General features: G+C 43.2%; 1 protein-coding gene across 1 annotated transcript in view; it reads left to right on the forward strand.

Annotated features, from left to right (window-relative positions):
- The first annotated feature begins 4,387 nt into the window (after positions 1 to 4,387).
- Positions 4,388 to 17,611, forward strand: part of LOC132402780 (cytoskeleton-associated protein 2-like) — a 42,103-nt gene continuing 28,879 nt past the window's right edge. The window contains exons 1-3 of the mRNA XM_059986148.1: positions 4,388 to 4,459; positions 12,202 to 12,274; positions 17,227 to 17,293. Coding sequence (XP_059842131.1) covers positions 4,414 to 4,459; positions 12,202 to 12,274; positions 17,227 to 17,293 — 186 coding nt within the window. The 5' untranslated portion in view covers positions 4,388 to 4,413. The remainder of the gene's footprint in view (positions 4,460 to 12,201; positions 12,275 to 17,226; positions 17,294 to 17,611) is intronic.

Raw genomic sequence — 17,611 nt, forward strand, 5'->3', positions numbered from 1 at the left:
ACTTTAATTATGACCTCTTTCACACCCCCAGCCTTAATTTTATGTCACTAGTATTGATAGCTGGGTCTAGTTACTTCCCTCACTAAATTTTGATACCTCCCTAAAACCTAAAACTACTCCTTGCAACTGTTTTAGACAGTTATGGAGGATTGAGGACAATTTGCTGCCAATACCAGTCCTTCGGGTTCATAGGCGAGACCAGTATTCCTACCACAGAATTTCAGACTGGGCAACTGATGTTGAAACAAAGGAAAGGTGTTTTTAGAAAACAGAAGAATTGCGTGTCGACCTTTTATCCTACTCCCACCATTTTTCTTTCATTTATATGCAGGAAAGCAGCATCCATCGTCACTGACACCCACCACCTTGGATATGCTCTCTTCTCTCTGCTGCCATCAAGAAGGTACAAGAGCCTGAGTACTCTCACCACCTGGTTTTGAAACAGTTGCTGCCCCCTCAACCATCAGACTCTTGAACAAAGAGGATAACTTCAATCCACGTTACTTGCCCCATCTCTGAAATGTTCCCACAACCGATGGACTCACTTTCAAGGACTCTTCAACTCATGTTCTCAATATTTATTACATATTTATTTATATATTTTTTCTTATTTTTGCATTTTCAGTTAGTTGTTTTCTACACACTGGTTGAAAGCCCTAGCATGATGGTAGTCCATAATTATTAATTTGTTGAGTATGCCCTCAAGAAGATAAATCTTAGGGTTGCATATGGTGACATATATGTATGTTTATAATAAAATTTACTTTGAACTTTTAACTATCTAAAAGTCTCTTAAAATATCCTTAATGTATCTGTGCCTACCGCCATTCCTGGCAGGGCATTCCATACACCCACCTCCATATAAAACATCTACCTCTGATATCCCCCTATACTTTCCTCCAATCACCTTAAAATTCGTCATCATCATGTGCTGTGTCAAATGACATAGGTGATCATGGTCCTGTGATCATCACTGTTCTTGGCAAATTTTTCTACAGAATTGGTTTGCCATTGCCTTTTTCTGGGTAACCCCAGCCATTACCAATACTCTTCATGTATTTGTCTGTGTGGCATCAGTGGACACATAACCAGGGCTTGTGATATGCACCACCTGCGTATATGACCATCCAGCACCTGCTCCCATGGCTTCACATGACTCTGATATGGGGGGGTGGGGTCTAACAGAGGGAAGGCGCACCTTACACGTCCTTTGGTAGGGATGCATCTCCACCCTGCAACCCTCAAATAGGCAGGAAGTGTTTTATAAATAGAGAGAAAATTCAAAAATCTGATATGTGATGGGACTTGGGAGTTCTCATGCAGGATTCTCTAAAGCTTAATTTGCAGGTTGAGTCAGTGGTGAGCAAGGCAAATGTGATGTTAAGGTTTATTTTCAGAGGAGCAGAACATAAAAGCAAGGATGTAATGTTGAGGCTTTACAGAACACTGGTGAGGCCTCACTGGAGTATGGTGAGCAGTTTTGGGCCGCTCATTTAAGGAAGTGTGCTGAAACTACAGAGGGTTCAAAGGAACTTCACAAAAATGATTCCAGGATTGAAAAACTTAGTAAGTGCCTGGTTTGCTGTAACATCTGTCCTCCCATCACCTAATACACCCATATGTGCAGGTACACAACAAAACTCCTTGAATGCTTCAGTTCCAAACTCTGCAGTACTGAGGCAGAGTCTGAGCACATCGCAACTCTGTTTGGCTTAACTGCTTCAACCTATCGCAGACTAATGATAATGGCCATAACTTCTGCTGTATAGATGGGACAACCCATAGTTGATAGACTGTCAGCCTTTTCCCCACCTCAAAATTAAACCAGGGGATAAATATCCCTGAGCCTACCTGGTTACTAACTGGGTTTTTAGAACCATCTGTAAACATAGAAACATAGAAAATAGGTGCAGGAGTAGGCCATTTGGCCCTTCGAGCCTGCACCGCCATACCGCCATTCAGTATGATCATGGCTGATCATCCAACTCAAAACCCTGTACCTGCTTTCTCTCCATATCCCCTGATCCCTTTAGCCACAAGGGCCATATCTAACTTCCTCTTAAATAAGTGCCAGCAGGGAGATCGGTGGGAAGGGATGGGGGGGGGGGACGAGTGGGATCCCACTACCAAGCACATTTTTCCCTCCCCCCCCTTTCTGCTTTTCACAGGGATCGCTCCGTATGCGACTCCCTTGTCCACTCGTCCCCCCCCCCCATCCCTTCCCACCAATCTCCCTGCTGGCACTTATCCTTGTAAACTGAACAAGTGCTACACCTGCCCTTACACTTCCTCCCTCACCACCATTCAGGGCCCCAGACAGTCCTACCAGGTGAGGCGACACTTCACCTGTGAGTCGGCTGGTGTGGTATACTGTGTCCGGTGCTCCCGGTGTGGCCTTTTATATATTGGTGAGACCCAACGCAGACTGGGAGACCGTTTCGCTGAACACCTACGCTCGGTCCGCCAGAAAAAGCAGGATCTCCCAGTGGCCACACATTTTAATTCCACTTCCTTTTCCCATTCTGATATGTCTATTCATGGTCTCCTCTATTGTCAAAATGAATCCAAGCTCAGGTTGGAGGAACAACACCTTATATACCGGCTGGGTAGCCTCCAACCTGATGGCATAAACGTTGATTTCTCTAACTTCCGTTAATGCCCCTCCTCCCCTTCTTACCCCATCCCTGACATATTTAGTTGTTTGCCTGTTCTCCATCTCCCTCTGGTGCTTCCCCCCCCCCTTTCTTTCTCCTGAGGCCTCCCATCCCATGATCCTTTCCCTTCTCCAGCTCTGTATCACTTTCGTCAATCACCTTTCCAGCTCTTAGCTTCATCCCACCCCCTCCGATCTTCTCCTACCATTTCGCATTTCCCCCTCCCCCCACTACTTTCAAATCTCTTACTATCTTTTCTTTCGGTTAGTCGTGATGAAGGGTCTCGACCCGAAATGTCAACAGCGCTTCTCCCTATAGATGCCGCCTGGCCTGCTGTGTTCCACCAGCATTTTGTGTGTGTTGCTGTTTTTAGGAAACGGTGTCTCAGAAGGGCAGCGTCCATTACTAAAGACCTCCAGCACCCAGGACATGTATTTTTCTCACTGTTACCATCAGGGAGGAGGTACAGAAGCCTGAAGGCACGCACTCAGTGATTCAGGAACAGCTTCTTCCCCTCTGCCATCCAATTCCTAAATAGACTTTGAAGCTTTGGACATTACCTTACTTTATTTTTAATATACAGTCTGTTTTGCACATTTTTAAATAATCTATTTTAATTTACTTATTTATTTATGTTTTATTTTATTTATTATTTTTTTCTCTCTCTCTGCTAGATTATGTATTGCATTGAACTGCTGCTAAGTTAACAAATTTCATGTCAAATGCTGGTGATAATAAACATGATTTTGATTCTTTTCCAGTCTCCTGGAGGTATTCCGTGCTCCCAGACCTAATTATAAAACTCAAGCAACTTCTTTAGCACTGTCTCAGGCAGATGTTACCACTTATGCTAGTTTACATCATAAGCCATGTCTTTCATCCACATCCTTCCTATACTAGCTAACAACAGAACACACACAAAATACTGGATGAACTCAGCAGGTCAGGCAACATCTAATAGATAATCGGCGTTTTGGGCCGAGACCCTACTTCAGGACTGAGAAGGAAGAGGAAATATGTGAGAATAAAAGGGTGGAGGGAGGGGAAACGAGGAGAGCTGGAACGTGATAGGTGAGGACAAGTAGATAGGAAAGGTAAAGGGCTGGAGAGAAAAGAATGGACCGCGGGAAAAAGGGAAGGGAGAGTGGACCTAGGGGGTCAGAAGAGGCAGGTGAGAAGAAGTGAAAGGTCAGAGTGGGGAATTTGTTCACCGCAAGGAGAAACTGATATTTATGCCATCAGGCTGGAGGCTACCTAGACGTAATATAAGGTGTTGCTCCTTCACCCTGAGGGTGAACACATCTTGGCACGAGGGGGCATAGCCCGACACGTCGAAACGGGAATGGAAATGGGAATATAAATAATTGGCTATCGAGAAGCCCCGCTTGTGGCGGATAGTACGGAGGCGCTCGACTAAGCGGTCCTCCAATTTACCACGGGTGTCACCAAAGTAGAAGAGGGAGCAGAGGGCCCCAGCAGATTCGCAGGGGAATCTTTTGTGTGCGAAGTGTTACCTCACCTGGAAGCGTTGTTTGGGGCTCTGAATGGAGGTGAGTGGGCAGGCGTAGAACTTGCTAGGATGAAGTTCCCGCCCTTCAGGGCGGACTGCTCCCGAGCCGCTCGCTGACTGCGTCAAAGGGCACGCCCAGCATCGGGGCTGCGATTGGCCGAATTTGAATTACGTCGATGTTGGCTCCGCCCATCAGGGTGAGGCGGCTGGTTTGAACGCCACGACGGTTGTTGTGCGGTGAGCGGCGACATGGCGACGAGAGGGCGGTGTGACAGCGCTCGGATCGCCGAATCAGGTAAAGGTGGGGTGAGGAGGATCCGGCAGCGACTCAATAAGGCGCACGTTGTTTGCCCACCTTTTCGTGCATGAATCGTTGCCCAGCTGAGGACTGCGGGTGCCCGTGGTCAATATGGGTGGGGAGTAGGCGTCTGTTTAGTACTGACATCCATCCTTTCAGGCCTGATCTGCCTTGGGCCTTTAATTTTAGATGGAGTTACTGACATAATGACAAAAACAAAACAAGAATACCGGAAGCGCCCCAGAAGGTGAAAGTACATCTTTGGGGAAAGAAACAGCCCTTGACATCTCAATCAGTACTTGAATAGCGAGCAAACAAGTGTTTTTGGTGGAGGGAGTAGGGAGAGCAATGAATGTCTCTTAAGTGCAGAACGAAGTTGTCAAGGTAGGGATAGCTTTTACGAACCGGGAGTTGGAGCAGTATGCGTGAGGGGTGGAGTCTGTGATGCTGCTACAAGTAAGCTCTTCTTTGCCCCTGTGTATACATGTCTTTTTCTTCATGTGCCTTGCGCGTTACCCGCATGGGCTATCATGGCTCTCCACATCGAACTCGCAGCATCAATGATATTTCGCACATTTAGATCTATTAGTTCTTTCACTGTGTCCACATATTTTCTTCTTTGCCTTACTCTACCGCGTTTCCCAGGCGTACGGCCTTGTCAAGTCAAGTCACTTTTATTGCCATTTCGACCATAACTGCTGGTACAGTACATAGTAAAAATGAGACAACGTCTTTTCAGGACCATGGTGTTACATGACACAGTACAAAAACTACACTAGACCACAGACCTACTCAGGACTGCATAAAGTGCACAAAACAGTGCAGGCATTACAATAAATAATTATCAAGACAATAGGCGCAGTAGAGGCCAGTAAGGTTGTGGTGAACTACATATACTTGTCGGGACACGCCCCTCTGCTGACTGCTCCTGTGGCTCCTCCCACAGACCCCTGTATAAAGGCGATTGGAGGCACTGCTCCTCCCTCAGTCTCCAGGATGTTTTGTGGTGTTCTCTTGCTGCTAATCGTGGTCTCTTGCAGCTAATAAAAGCCTATCGTTCACCTCCCATCTCCGAGAGTTATTGATGGTGCATCAAAGGTGTCAGTCCAGGCTCTGGGTATTGAGGAGTCTGATAGCTTGGGGGAAGGAACTGTTACTTTGGTTGTGAGAGCCCGAATGCTTTGGTGCCTTTTCCCAGACAGCAGGAGGGAGAAGAGTTTGTATGAGGGGTGCATGGGGTCCTTCATGATGCTGTTTGCTTTGTGGATGCAGTGTGTAGTGTAAATGTCTGTAATAGTGGGAAGAGAGACCCCAATGATCTTCTCAGATGATCTCACTATCCGCTGCAGGGTCTTGTGAGCCGAGTTGGTGCAATTTCCGAACCAGGCAGTGATGCAGCTGCTCAGGATACTCTCAATACAACCCCTGTAGAATGTGATTCGGATGGGGGGGTGGGAGATGGACTTTCCTCAGCTTCGCTGAAAGTAGAGAGGCTGCTGGGCTTTCTTTGCTATGGAGCTGTTGTTGAGGGACCAGATGAGATTCTCTGTCAGGTGAACACCATGAAATCTGCTGCTCTTAACGATCTCTACCGAGGAGCTGTCGATGTTCAATGGGTGTGGTCGCTCCATGCCCTCCTGAAGTCAACAATCATCTCTTTTTTGTTCACATTCAGTGACAGGTTATTGGCTCTGCACCAGTTTGTTAGCCGCTGCACCTCCTCTCTGTAAGCTGACTTGTCATTCTTGCTGATGAGACCCACCACAGTCGTGTCATCAGCGAACTTGATGATGTGGTTCGAGGCTGTGTGTTGCTGCACAGTCATGGGTCAGCAGAGTGAACAGCAGTGGACTGAGCACACAGTCCTGGTGGGCCCCGTGCTTATTGTGATGGTGTTGGAGATGCTGCTCCCGATCCGGACTGACTGAGGTCTCCCAGTCAGGAAGTCTAGGATCCAGTTGCAGAGGGAGGTGTTCAGGCCCTGTAGGCTCCCAGCTTCCCAATCAGTTTCTGAGAGAATGAATGTGTTGAATGCTGAACTGTAGTCGATATGAACAACATTCGAGTGTATGTGTCTTTTTTGTCCAGGTGGGTTAGGGCCAGGTGGAGGGTGGTGGCAATGGTGTCATCTGTTGAGCGGTTGGGACTGTACGCAAACTGCAGGGGGTCCAGTGAGGGGGGCAGCAGGGTCTTGATATGCCTCATGACGAGCCTCTCAAAACACTTCATGATGATGGATGTGAGTGCAATGGGACGGTAGTCATTTAGGCAGGACACTGAAGACTTCTTTGTCATGGGGACGATGGCAGCAGCCTTGAAGCATGTTGGAATGGTGGCGCTGCTCAGTGAAATGTTGAAGATGTCAGTGAGAACATCTGCTAGCTGGTCTGCACATCCTCTGAGCACTCTACCAGGAATGTTGTCTGGTCCAGCAGCCTTCCGTGGGTTGATCCTGCACAGGGTCCTTCTCACATCGGCCACGGTGAGACACAGCACCTGGCCATTTGTATGGGGGGGGGGGGTGGACTTCCTCACCGCCACATCATTCTCTGCCTCAAAATGGGCGTAGAAGTTATTCAGTGCATCTGGGAGGGAGGTATCACCCTCACAGTCAGGTGATGTCCTGTAATTGGTGATGTCCTGGATGCCGTGTGTCACCACTGTCCTGGAAGTGGCTGTGGATTCGTTGGGTGTGTGCACACTTAGCCCCTCTGATGGCCCAGGACAGTGTGGCCCTTGCTGTTGTTAGGGCTACCTTGTCGCCTGCTCTGAAGGCGGAGTCACGGGTCCTCAGTAGTGCACGCACCTCCGTGGACATCCATGGCTTCTGTAATATAAGGCATTCTATTTCTCCCTTTCTGATGACATGGCCCAGGAATTTAAGTTTCCTCTCATTTAATGTTCTCATTAAAGATCTTTTTGTATGGGCACGTTGGAGTACTGTCTCATTAGTTACTCTGTCTCCATATGATATTTTCAGCATTCTTCTAAGAAACCACATTTCTGTTGCTTCTAAGTTTCTCTGGAATTCTAGTCCATGTTTCAGTCCCTATGGCAAGATTGACCAGATGTAACCTTTTAGTAGCCTAAGCCTTGTTGTCATAGAAATGTGTCTGTTGGTAAAAATGGGTTTCATTATTTGGAAATTGGTTTTTGGCAATAGCAATTATTTTTATTTCTACTTCTAGCATCTTGTGATATAAAGCTACCAAGGTAATTAAAGCTGGTCTTTTGTTCAATCTCTTGGTTACCGATGTACAATTGGCAGTAGAGAGTAGCCTGCTGTTTTGATATTACCATACATTTCATTTTTTTTACAGTTGATGGTTAGACCAATATCTGTACTTGTTTGTACTACTTTGTCTAGGAGGATTTGTAGGTCTTCTGCAGCACTTGCTATTAGGGTGGTATCGTCTGCATATCTTGTTGATGTTAACACCTCCAATTTTTATCCCATCTAGGTCTTCTATTTCTCACTACAGATATTAAATAATTCCGGTGAGGCAATGCATCCCTGTCTAACTCCTCTTTGAATTTTAGTTCAACTGCTAATATTATCATCAATTTTTACCACTGCCGTTTGATTCCAATATCAATTTTGAAGCAGTTGTTGGTCCCTTCCGTCTATGTTTAGTTTAGCAAGAATCTGAAATAATGTCTAGCGTATGATTCCTAATTGGGAACACCAGTAGAGGTCAAATGCTCTAGTTAGAAGAGGACTGCGGCAACCAAAGGCAATGGCAAACTACTGTTGTAATTTCTGCCTAGTCAATCATCAAGAGAAACAAAAGAAGGAAACTGGACAACACATTAAATGAAATGAAAAGGTAGGAAGTTGATATCTTACACCTGTCAGAAATTAGATGGACTGATAGTGGCAAATTCACTGAGAATAGTTCTCTGAGAATGTATTCTGAAAATCGACATCATATGTATGGAGTTGGAATTATTTTAAACAAACAAGTATCAAAATGTCTTATGGGATATTGGGCGATATCCGACCAGCTGCTTTTATTAAATTAAGGGGTAACCCTTTTAACATTAGCATAACCCAAGCCTATGCATCAACAAATGATGCGGACGAAGAAGATATCAAGAAGTTTTATGAAGATCTCGACAATGCTTATGAGCAATGTAAATCTCAGGATATAAAACTAGTCTCGGGAGATTTTAACTCCAAAGTTGGACAGGAAAGAGTTGATAACGTCATAGGACCTTTCGAATTAGGGAAAAAAAATTAAAATGGAGAAAGGTTTACTGATAGGTATGTCAGAAACAACCGTGTGATCACCAATACTTGGTATAAAAACTATCCATGTAGATTGTGTACTTGGATTAGCCCTGGAGATAGGACAAGGAATCAAATAGATTTCATTACTATCAATGAACACTTTAGAAATATCACAAATTCTAAAGCCTACCCAGGAACAGACTGTGGTTCAGATCACCATCCAGTAATAGCTACCATTAAAGCTAAATTAAAGAACCTGAAACTTGAAAAAAGAGAAAGAAGTATATGCTGGGAGAACTTAGAAATGATAGCATACTTGAGCAGCAATTGGGTGGATAACCCAAGAAATTTTAGATCTGATGGAACAAAGAAGGTTGGTGAAGAATAATAAGGTGCATACATGTACTTGTGTAAATAATAATAAACTTGACTTTGGCTTTGAAATCGTTAAACACAAAAAGCATGAACATGCGATACAACCTCTTGTACCTGATGCTGTAGGAGAAACATTAAAGGATGAATGTGATGGAGTATTAAAGTAAGAGGCAACTGGAAGCTCAGAGTTGACCTAACTGACCTTATCGTAGTGTTTTGCAAGTCATGATACAATCTGAGTTTAGCCTCTCCAAATTAGAGCATGAACCATGAACTGGGTTTCTTCCAGGGCAGTTTGGTTTGCTAGATGATAGGAGATGAAGAATTTAAAGGGCAGGATAAGATACCTGGCTCTGTCAACATCCAGCGTGGACTATATCAAAACCTACAATAAAACACGCAAGTCCTGACGAAGGGTCACGGCCCAAAATGTTGACTGTACTTCTTCCTATGGATGCTGCCTGGCTTGCTGCATTCCACCAGTATTTTGTGTGTGTTGCTTGAATTTCCAGCATCTGCAGATTTCCTTGTGTTTGCGCTACAATAAAACACAGTTTTTGCTCTACCAGTCTACTGGCATGTGCACCTTTCATATCTCCTATAGGAAGAGATGGCAGAGGTCTGCTGCCGTGTTGATTCTCGATGTAGACCCTCAATCTGAATTGCTGACCATCCTTTTACCTCCTGCTTGACCCACTAAGTTCTTCCAGTGGTTTTGCTGTGATTAATATTGCTGTAATGTGAGCCTGCTAATCTTTCAAAACCTGATGTAGTGCTTTTGCATCAGAATGTCCATTAGAGGGTGTTTTTCAAGAGGCTCTCCGTGGAGACACAGAATACTGGAGGAACCAGCAGATCAGGCCACATTTATAGAAATGAATAGATAGACAACTTTTCTCTGTGGGCTCATCATTTCTTGCTGCCTTGGTAAAGCAGCCAATGTAAGACAACCTCGACATTCTGTCATCTTCTGCCAAATAGAAACTAAAAGCCTGAAAGCACCTGTCAGCAGGCTCAAGAACAGCTTCTGAACCACTAACTATTGAACAATCCACAATATGATAAAATGGACTTTTAACCTCATAAACTACCTCGTTATGGACTAGCACCTTATGATTGACTAGCACTACACTTTTGGTGCATTCTGTTATTGTTTTCCCTTGCATCACCTCAATGTACTGTTGTAATGAGAAAATGGCAGCGCGTGGCCACTCCAGGAATAAATATCTGTAAGTAGGGGCTGTGCACAATCCTGATTTGATGGGGACGGACGTGAGCAGCATGGAGGAACATCTGGTGAAACTTCTGACATGCCTGTTTCGCTGCCGCTGCTACAGTGCGATCAAAAAATCTCCAGAGAGGAAGGCCCCGAATCCTTGGCTTTGCCTATTGCTTGGTGGTCGGGGCAGGGGTCGAAGCGCTCGGCAGAGATGATGCTCGGTGTCGGAGGGTTGGTCAGAGGCTCAAAGTGTTTTGGACGGACTCAGAGTTGGCTGTGATCGGATGTTTCCAGAGCGGCATCGGGAAGCTTTGCGGCGCTGGAGGTTCATGGCAGGAAGGGTTCTTCTTCCTTCTACCGTCTACTTGAGATGATGGGCTATCGAGGACCGAGACTTTTTATTACCGTGTCCATGGTCTGCCCTTATCAAATTACGGCATTGATTTGCACTATTGTAAATATGTTATAATTATGTGGTTTTTGTACATTTGTAAGTTAGTCTTGGTCTGTCTTGTGTTTTTGTGATATCATACTGGAGGAACATTGTATCATTTCTTAATGCATGCATTATTAAATGACAATAAACGAGGACTGAGTGTCCTCACAATCAATCTAATGATCAGTATGGATGGATGCAAAATCTTGTTACATGTGACATTAAAAAACCAATTTACCAATTTATTTTTAAAAGGTGTGTAGTCCCAGGAATTTGACCCATCATTTAAGTCAGTGCACCTTCACACCATCTGCCACAAGCGGGACTTTCCTGTGCCCAAACATTTTAATTCTGATTCCCATTCCCGTTCCGACATGTCAATGCATGGTGGCTTCTTGTGTCAAGAGGAGGCCACCCTCCAGTGGAGGATTAACACTTTATATTCCATCTGGATACTCTCCATCTTAAATGCATGAATATAGATTTCTGCTTCTGGTGTACAAGTTCCGCACTCAGACCTTGTACTTCTTACCTTCCTATTATTCCTTCCTGGGTCTCCTTCTCTTTCCTTTTGTCCCATGGTCCATTCTCCACTCCTGTTAAATTCTTTTTTCTCCATGACCTTTCCCACTTAGCTGGCTTCACATTCACATTCCAACTAGTCTCTTTTCCCTCCCTCCACCTGTCGACTGTTTATTCTTTTCCACAGATGCTGAGTTCCTCCATTGTTTTGTGTATGTTTGCTAAGTTAGGATGGTGTTTGCCTTGAAGGGTATTTCCATGTACTTCTAGCAAGACTAGCAAGGGCACAGACATTAAAAATTATAATGGAAAATAGCAGTGAAATTAAACAATTATGGAAGACAAGCAATATTAGAGAACCAAGGATGTAGTGAGAATGAGGAAATGCAGGATTTATCTGTTGACCAAATAAAGGATTAGAAAAGTTGGTGAGTGAAAGCTGATACATACCAAGGACTTGATGAACTACATCCCAGAGTTTCGAAGGAAAGTATTTTAACAATAGTGGATCTCTGGTTGTCACTTTCTGGGATTCCCATACATTTTGGAATAATTTCTGTAGGAGCATTACAAATGTGAACGACAAACGTATATTAAAGAAATAAGGAAAGAATAAAATGGAGAATTATCAACCTGTTCATCTAATGCAGATGGTAGAAAAATTTTTGGAATCTATAACAAAAGCTGTACAACAAAACAGCTTGAAAAGGTTTGAGCCAAGTTGCCAAGGATTTATGAGAAGTAAATTGTGGTTTCTTGATTATGAGCAACTTGCAACAGATTTTTATTGGTTACCTACATACAGTACTTATGTATTACGCAGTTTGTGATTTTCAGCAGTTGTATTTTCAAACTCTTTATCCTGTGAAAGTTCTGTGATTTCAGTGCATTTTTAGATTTAATTAAATGATGATTACAAGTTTAACCCGTAACAACTCTTTCCCCTTCTGAAACAGAATGCCGAAGGCAACAGCTTGAAGCCTATCTTCAGAGAAAGGGGAAACTGAAGATTCCAGGTCCTAATGACAGGTTTGTCTGCATTAGTTCAGGAAAACATTCTAGTCATAAACGCATGTGTTACATTGCATGAGTGTGGCAATTATCTGAGAGATTTGTCCCTTTTACCCCCGTAGTATTGTTGGATGGTTTTTTCTTTTTGAAAACTACATACTCCTGTTTCTGGCATAAGCTACGTAACCATATAACAATCTCAGCACGGAAACAGGCCATCTCGGCCCTCCTAGTCCATGCCGAAATCTTAATCTCACCTAGTCCCACCTACCCACACTCAGCCCATAACCCTCTACTCCTTTCCTGTCCATATACCTATCCAATTTTACCTTAAATGACACAACTGAACTGGCCTCTACTACTTCTACAGGAAGCTCATTCCACAATTTGATACATATTTGATAATAATTTTTCTCAAAGGTTAATTTTATATTATTTCTGTTCTAAAGTGGTTTGATTGAATGACTAATTTCAATTTAACCCAAGGTCTTCCTGCTCTTCTAGCTTTCACTCAACCTAGTAAACTGTCTCCATGTCCCCACCATTATCTGACATGAACACTTGGTGAGTCTCCTTTAATGATGTGCCAATTTTAAACAACTTTATTATAAGATTAATTTTGCATAATTTACAAATAACTAAAATCAATTGCTGTTGAATTTATTTCTTGCTGAAGTTAGCACAAATTCCATGTGCTATCATCTTTTAGAGCTGAAGGATACGGAAGTAACTAGCATTGATACATATATTAGGTGTAATTGTTTTCGTTTCAGCCATTAAATTTAATGGTAGGAAGTATGGTGTTCAAAACTTTTACATATTAATTTCATTGGAACATAGCTATTAAATTAGCAGATATTTCAAAGTGCAGATTTTTAGGTGTGTTTTTTTAGTCCACACTTTTCTCTCTTCTCTCTGCTAATGATCTGCTAAACTTGAGACCATTCTCAGATAAGAAGCTGTTTATTATGTAAAATAGCAGGTTTGCAGAAGGTTAGAAGGGGCCTAGAGGGGGGACGTCACGTGGATGCCAGGCAAGATGGCTGCATGTTAGTGGAGCTCTGACAACCCACCATAAAATTCTATCAATTAGAGCATATTTATCCCACCTTATTCAGATACAGCTGTTCTACAGTTAAAAACTTTTTTTTCCACTAAAAAATAACAACTTTGCGAGATAATTTGGTACAATGCCAAGACCTTTGAAGAGCGCTACAGCGAGCCACGTGGCTACAAGACAGCCCGCAATCCGAAGGTCAAGGCATGCTAACGACACTGACGGACCAAGGCTCCAACATGGAGTATTTACTGGCTGAGGTTCGTCGTGTAAGTTCCATTCTGCTCAGGGTGGCTACCGATGTATCTACAATTAAAGAAACGACAATGGAGTTGAAGAACTCCCGTCAATGCCATTCAAGAGAGGCTGACAGAAGCCGAGGGTCACCTCTCCAGTGTGGAGGACACCACTGTGCAACTGAAGTTAGTGCCAGCGAGCAGAATAAATAAATGCTTGGACCTGCTGTGGAACTGTGTCAAGGAGCTTGAGAACAGGAGCAGACGCAACAACGTCGGGCTGATTGGTCTAAAGGAGGGTGCGGAAACAGGCAGTCTGATTAAATGTGTGCAAAGAATCATGTCCGAGGGATTTGGCATCGAACTGAATGCGGAGTTTGAGATTGAGAAGGTGCACCGGGTCCCGGCTGCGAGGCCGGGCAAGGATCACACCACCCCCCCACCACCCCAGGCTGGTCTTAATATGATTCTTGCCTCTTCAGCCAGAGAAAAAGTGCTGCAAGCAGCCAAAGCAAAAAGAGGAGATGACTGGGAGGGATGCAAAGTCTCCTTTCCAGATATGTCCAGAGAATTGGCTGAAAAATAGAGGGCATTTGCTATGGCTTGGAAAATGCTGCAAAGAGTCAACGTGAGGTATACACTCACTTATCCGGCAGTTCGACACTTCACATGGAAAGGAAAGAACAAGTTCTTTACTACTGTTGCAGAAGCAGTGAAATTCATTCAGGAAAAGTACGGCGCTGGCATTGACTGAGAGACAGTAATAGGTACGACAAGGTGGGTACAACAGGGTTGGTGGGGAGTTGGATAAAGCAGTCTGTTAAGTGCTAGGCTTACTAGCTGGCACGGTACTTCGTGGACCATATCATGTGTCTTTTTCTTTTCTGTTTCTTTGTAGAGTTTATCCTGCCTGTTTGCATTTATTTGTTAGTTAATCCGGCAGAAATATATTATCGCTATGTTTTTGGGATATGTTGGTTATTTAATTGTTTGAAAGCGCAGCATTTGCAGTGTTGATAATAATTGAGCATGTGGATAGAGTACAGCAGGTTTTTCTTTGAATTTTTTTCTGGAATTATTGCACTCCAGACTCAGTCATCTGGGAAAATGTATATTTTTGCACATGAGTGTATGAAGTTTAAGACATGAAAATGGTTAATTTCATATCATGGAATATTAATGGGTGTGGAAACCCAATCAAGAGGAAAAAGATTTTATCCCCAATTACTGAGGATGAGGTCAGACGGGCTATTGCGGCTATGAAAGTAGGGAAATCTCCAGGTATGGATGGCTTCCCAGTTGAATGTTATAAGAAATTTCTGGACATATTGGCTCCTATTCTAACAAAAATCTATTCAGAAGCATTTAATTTGGAATCTTTACCTAATACATTTAATGAAGCATTAAAATCGTTGATCCCAAAAAAAGACAAGGATGCAACAGACCCTTCCAATGTGAAAGAGCACAAGAGAAACACTGTTTCTAAAACAATTATTTAGAGATGCAGCATAGTAACAGGCCCTTGTGGCCCTATGAGCCCCTGCTGTCTAATTATTTACATATGACCAATTAACCTAGTAACCCGTACATGTTTGGAGCTGAATATGCAGTTCAGCAAGTTCTCATGTAGGTTCTGGTTTAGAGAGAGTACAAAGGTTTAATTATCCAATGGAATAATAAACACTTGATACAATTATTGGGTTCAGTCTTGTTTTTCTGAGAAGTATTTGATGGAGCCAGTACAACTGACTAAATATCCTATCACACAACACTACTTCCACAGGACTTTGTGTAAAGGAATGTCTCATCATCTACTCTTTTGATGCATCAAAGAATGAAAAGAAAAAATTACAGATGCTCAGAAATCGCTAGAGATGCTCACAAGGTCAGGTCGCATCTGTGGGAGGTTAATCAGTTAACGTTTCAAGTCAATAACCTTTCAATGCTTTTTTCTTGTTTTTATTTGGAATATTTCAATCTTGGACCTTTTATTTGTTTATCAGGTCAGAAATCAGGCATGTGAACAATATGTTCTGTCCAAACAAAACAAACGAAATGTAATTAGGACCTCAGTGCTTGAGATGCTGGCACGCGAGGGATATTGGTGTTAGTTTCCTCATCCTGCAAAGAGTCAAAGGATTGAAACAGCAATCACAAAATAGAAAAATAGACTGTTTGTTTAGTTTTAACCAATGTCTGGAGGTGACTTCACAGACAGTGAGGTAATGTCTAAAGCTTCAATGTGCATTTAGGAATTGGATGACAGAGGGCAAGAAGCTGTTCCTGAATCGCTGAGTGTGTGCCTTCAGGCTTCTGTACCTCCTACCTGATAGTAACAGTGAGAAAAGGGCATGCACTGGGTGCTGGAGGTTCTTAATAATGGACGCTCCCTTTCTGAGACACCACTTCCTGAAGATGTCCTGGGTACTTTGTAGGCTAGTACCCAGGATGGAGCTGACTTGATTTACAACCTTCTGCAGCTTCTTTCAGCCCTGTGCACTGTGGAACTTGAAGCTGTTCACTCTCACCATTTCTGATCCCTCTATATGTGGATTGGTATGTGTTCCTTCGTCTTACTCTTCCTGAAGTCCACAATCGGCTCTTTTGTCTTGCCCTCTGCCATTTGATTCCCAAATGGACGCTGAGTGCCAGGTTGTTGCTGAGGCACCATTCCACAAGTTGGCATATCTCAGTCCTGTATGCCCTCTTGTCACCACCTGCGACTCTACCAACAATGGTTGTATCGTCAGCAAATTTGTAGATGGTATTTGAGCTATACCTAGCCACACAGTCATGTATATACAAAGAGTAGAGCAGTGAGCTAAGCACACCCCGAGGTGCATGAGTGTTGATCGTCAATGATGAAGATACGTTATCACCAGTCTGCACAGACTGTGGTCTAACAAGCAAGCAGACTTAGAGTTATAGAACTGATGAACCATCAATAACTCTCGGAGATGTGAGGCAAGAGATAGGCTTTTATTAGCTGGAAGAGAAAGCACTATCAGCAGCAAGAGACCATCACACAACATCCTGGAGACTGAGGGAGGAGCAGTGCCTCCAATCGCCTTTATACAGGGGTCTGTGGGAGGAGCCACAGGAGCAGTCAGCAGTGGGGGCGTGTCCAGACAGGTATATGTAGTTCACCACAAGAACACAACACAAAAGCAGGTATATTGACCCATATAGTATGTACCAAACTTTTATGCTGCCTTCTTCCAGTGACAACCACTGCCCTAACCTGCTGCTTAGGCACTGTCTATTCAACCAGATTTCATTACTGCTTTTTAAAAATTTCTTCGGATGAAGTGTTTGATAAATGGAAGTGCATTTTTTTATGCTCCAAAAATTACAGCTCACATATATTGGCATTAATATACTCAAATATTCAGAAGAATATCAATATAATTACTGAAAACTTGAAGGTGAGGGTAAAGGAGGAAACAAACATGGCACATGGAGAACCAGGGTTTAAGAAAAAAATGTAAAAGCTGAAAATATGAGTATCTAGGATCTTAGCTATTAAGTTGGCAGATATTGCAATGTGCTTTTTAAGTCCACACTTTTCACTCTTCTCTGCCTGACCCCCACTTTTTTTCTGCAATTGATTCTTTGGGGTCAGTATTCTGCTTTGATGTCCATGTATATTGTTTTCATATTAAAATATTTCTTTTCAGATACTATTTGGGGGACAAAACTAATCGGAAGCTACAGCGACAAACTGCTGCATTCAAAGCTGCCTTGGTAAGTCAGAAACTGATCCATTTCAGACTAAGTAACTAAGCATGGCTAATTTTTACTGAAGGGCATTAAGTTTGTAGTACAACACTGTTTCTGGTTTGGATGAACTTGACTGGGCTTAATCTAGAACTTGTTTTACCGGTTTACCTACTGATAATGACAATTTCTTGCCAATCCCACAAGTGTGTGTGTGTGTGTGTGTGTGTTACATAGTTAAATCAAAAATATTGCAAAAAACAGAAGTAATTTTCAAAAGTGAGGTAGTGTTCATGGGTTAAATGTCCATTTAGAAATCAGATGGATTCAGATGGAAGAGGGGAA

Source organism: Hypanus sabinus, chromosome 1 (assembly GCF_030144855.1).
Source record: "Hypanus sabinus isolate sHypSab1 chromosome 1, sHypSab1.hap1, whole genome shotgun sequence".
Lineage (NCBI taxonomy): Eukaryota > Metazoa > Chordata > Chondrichthyes > Myliobatiformes > Dasyatidae > Hypanus > Hypanus sabinus.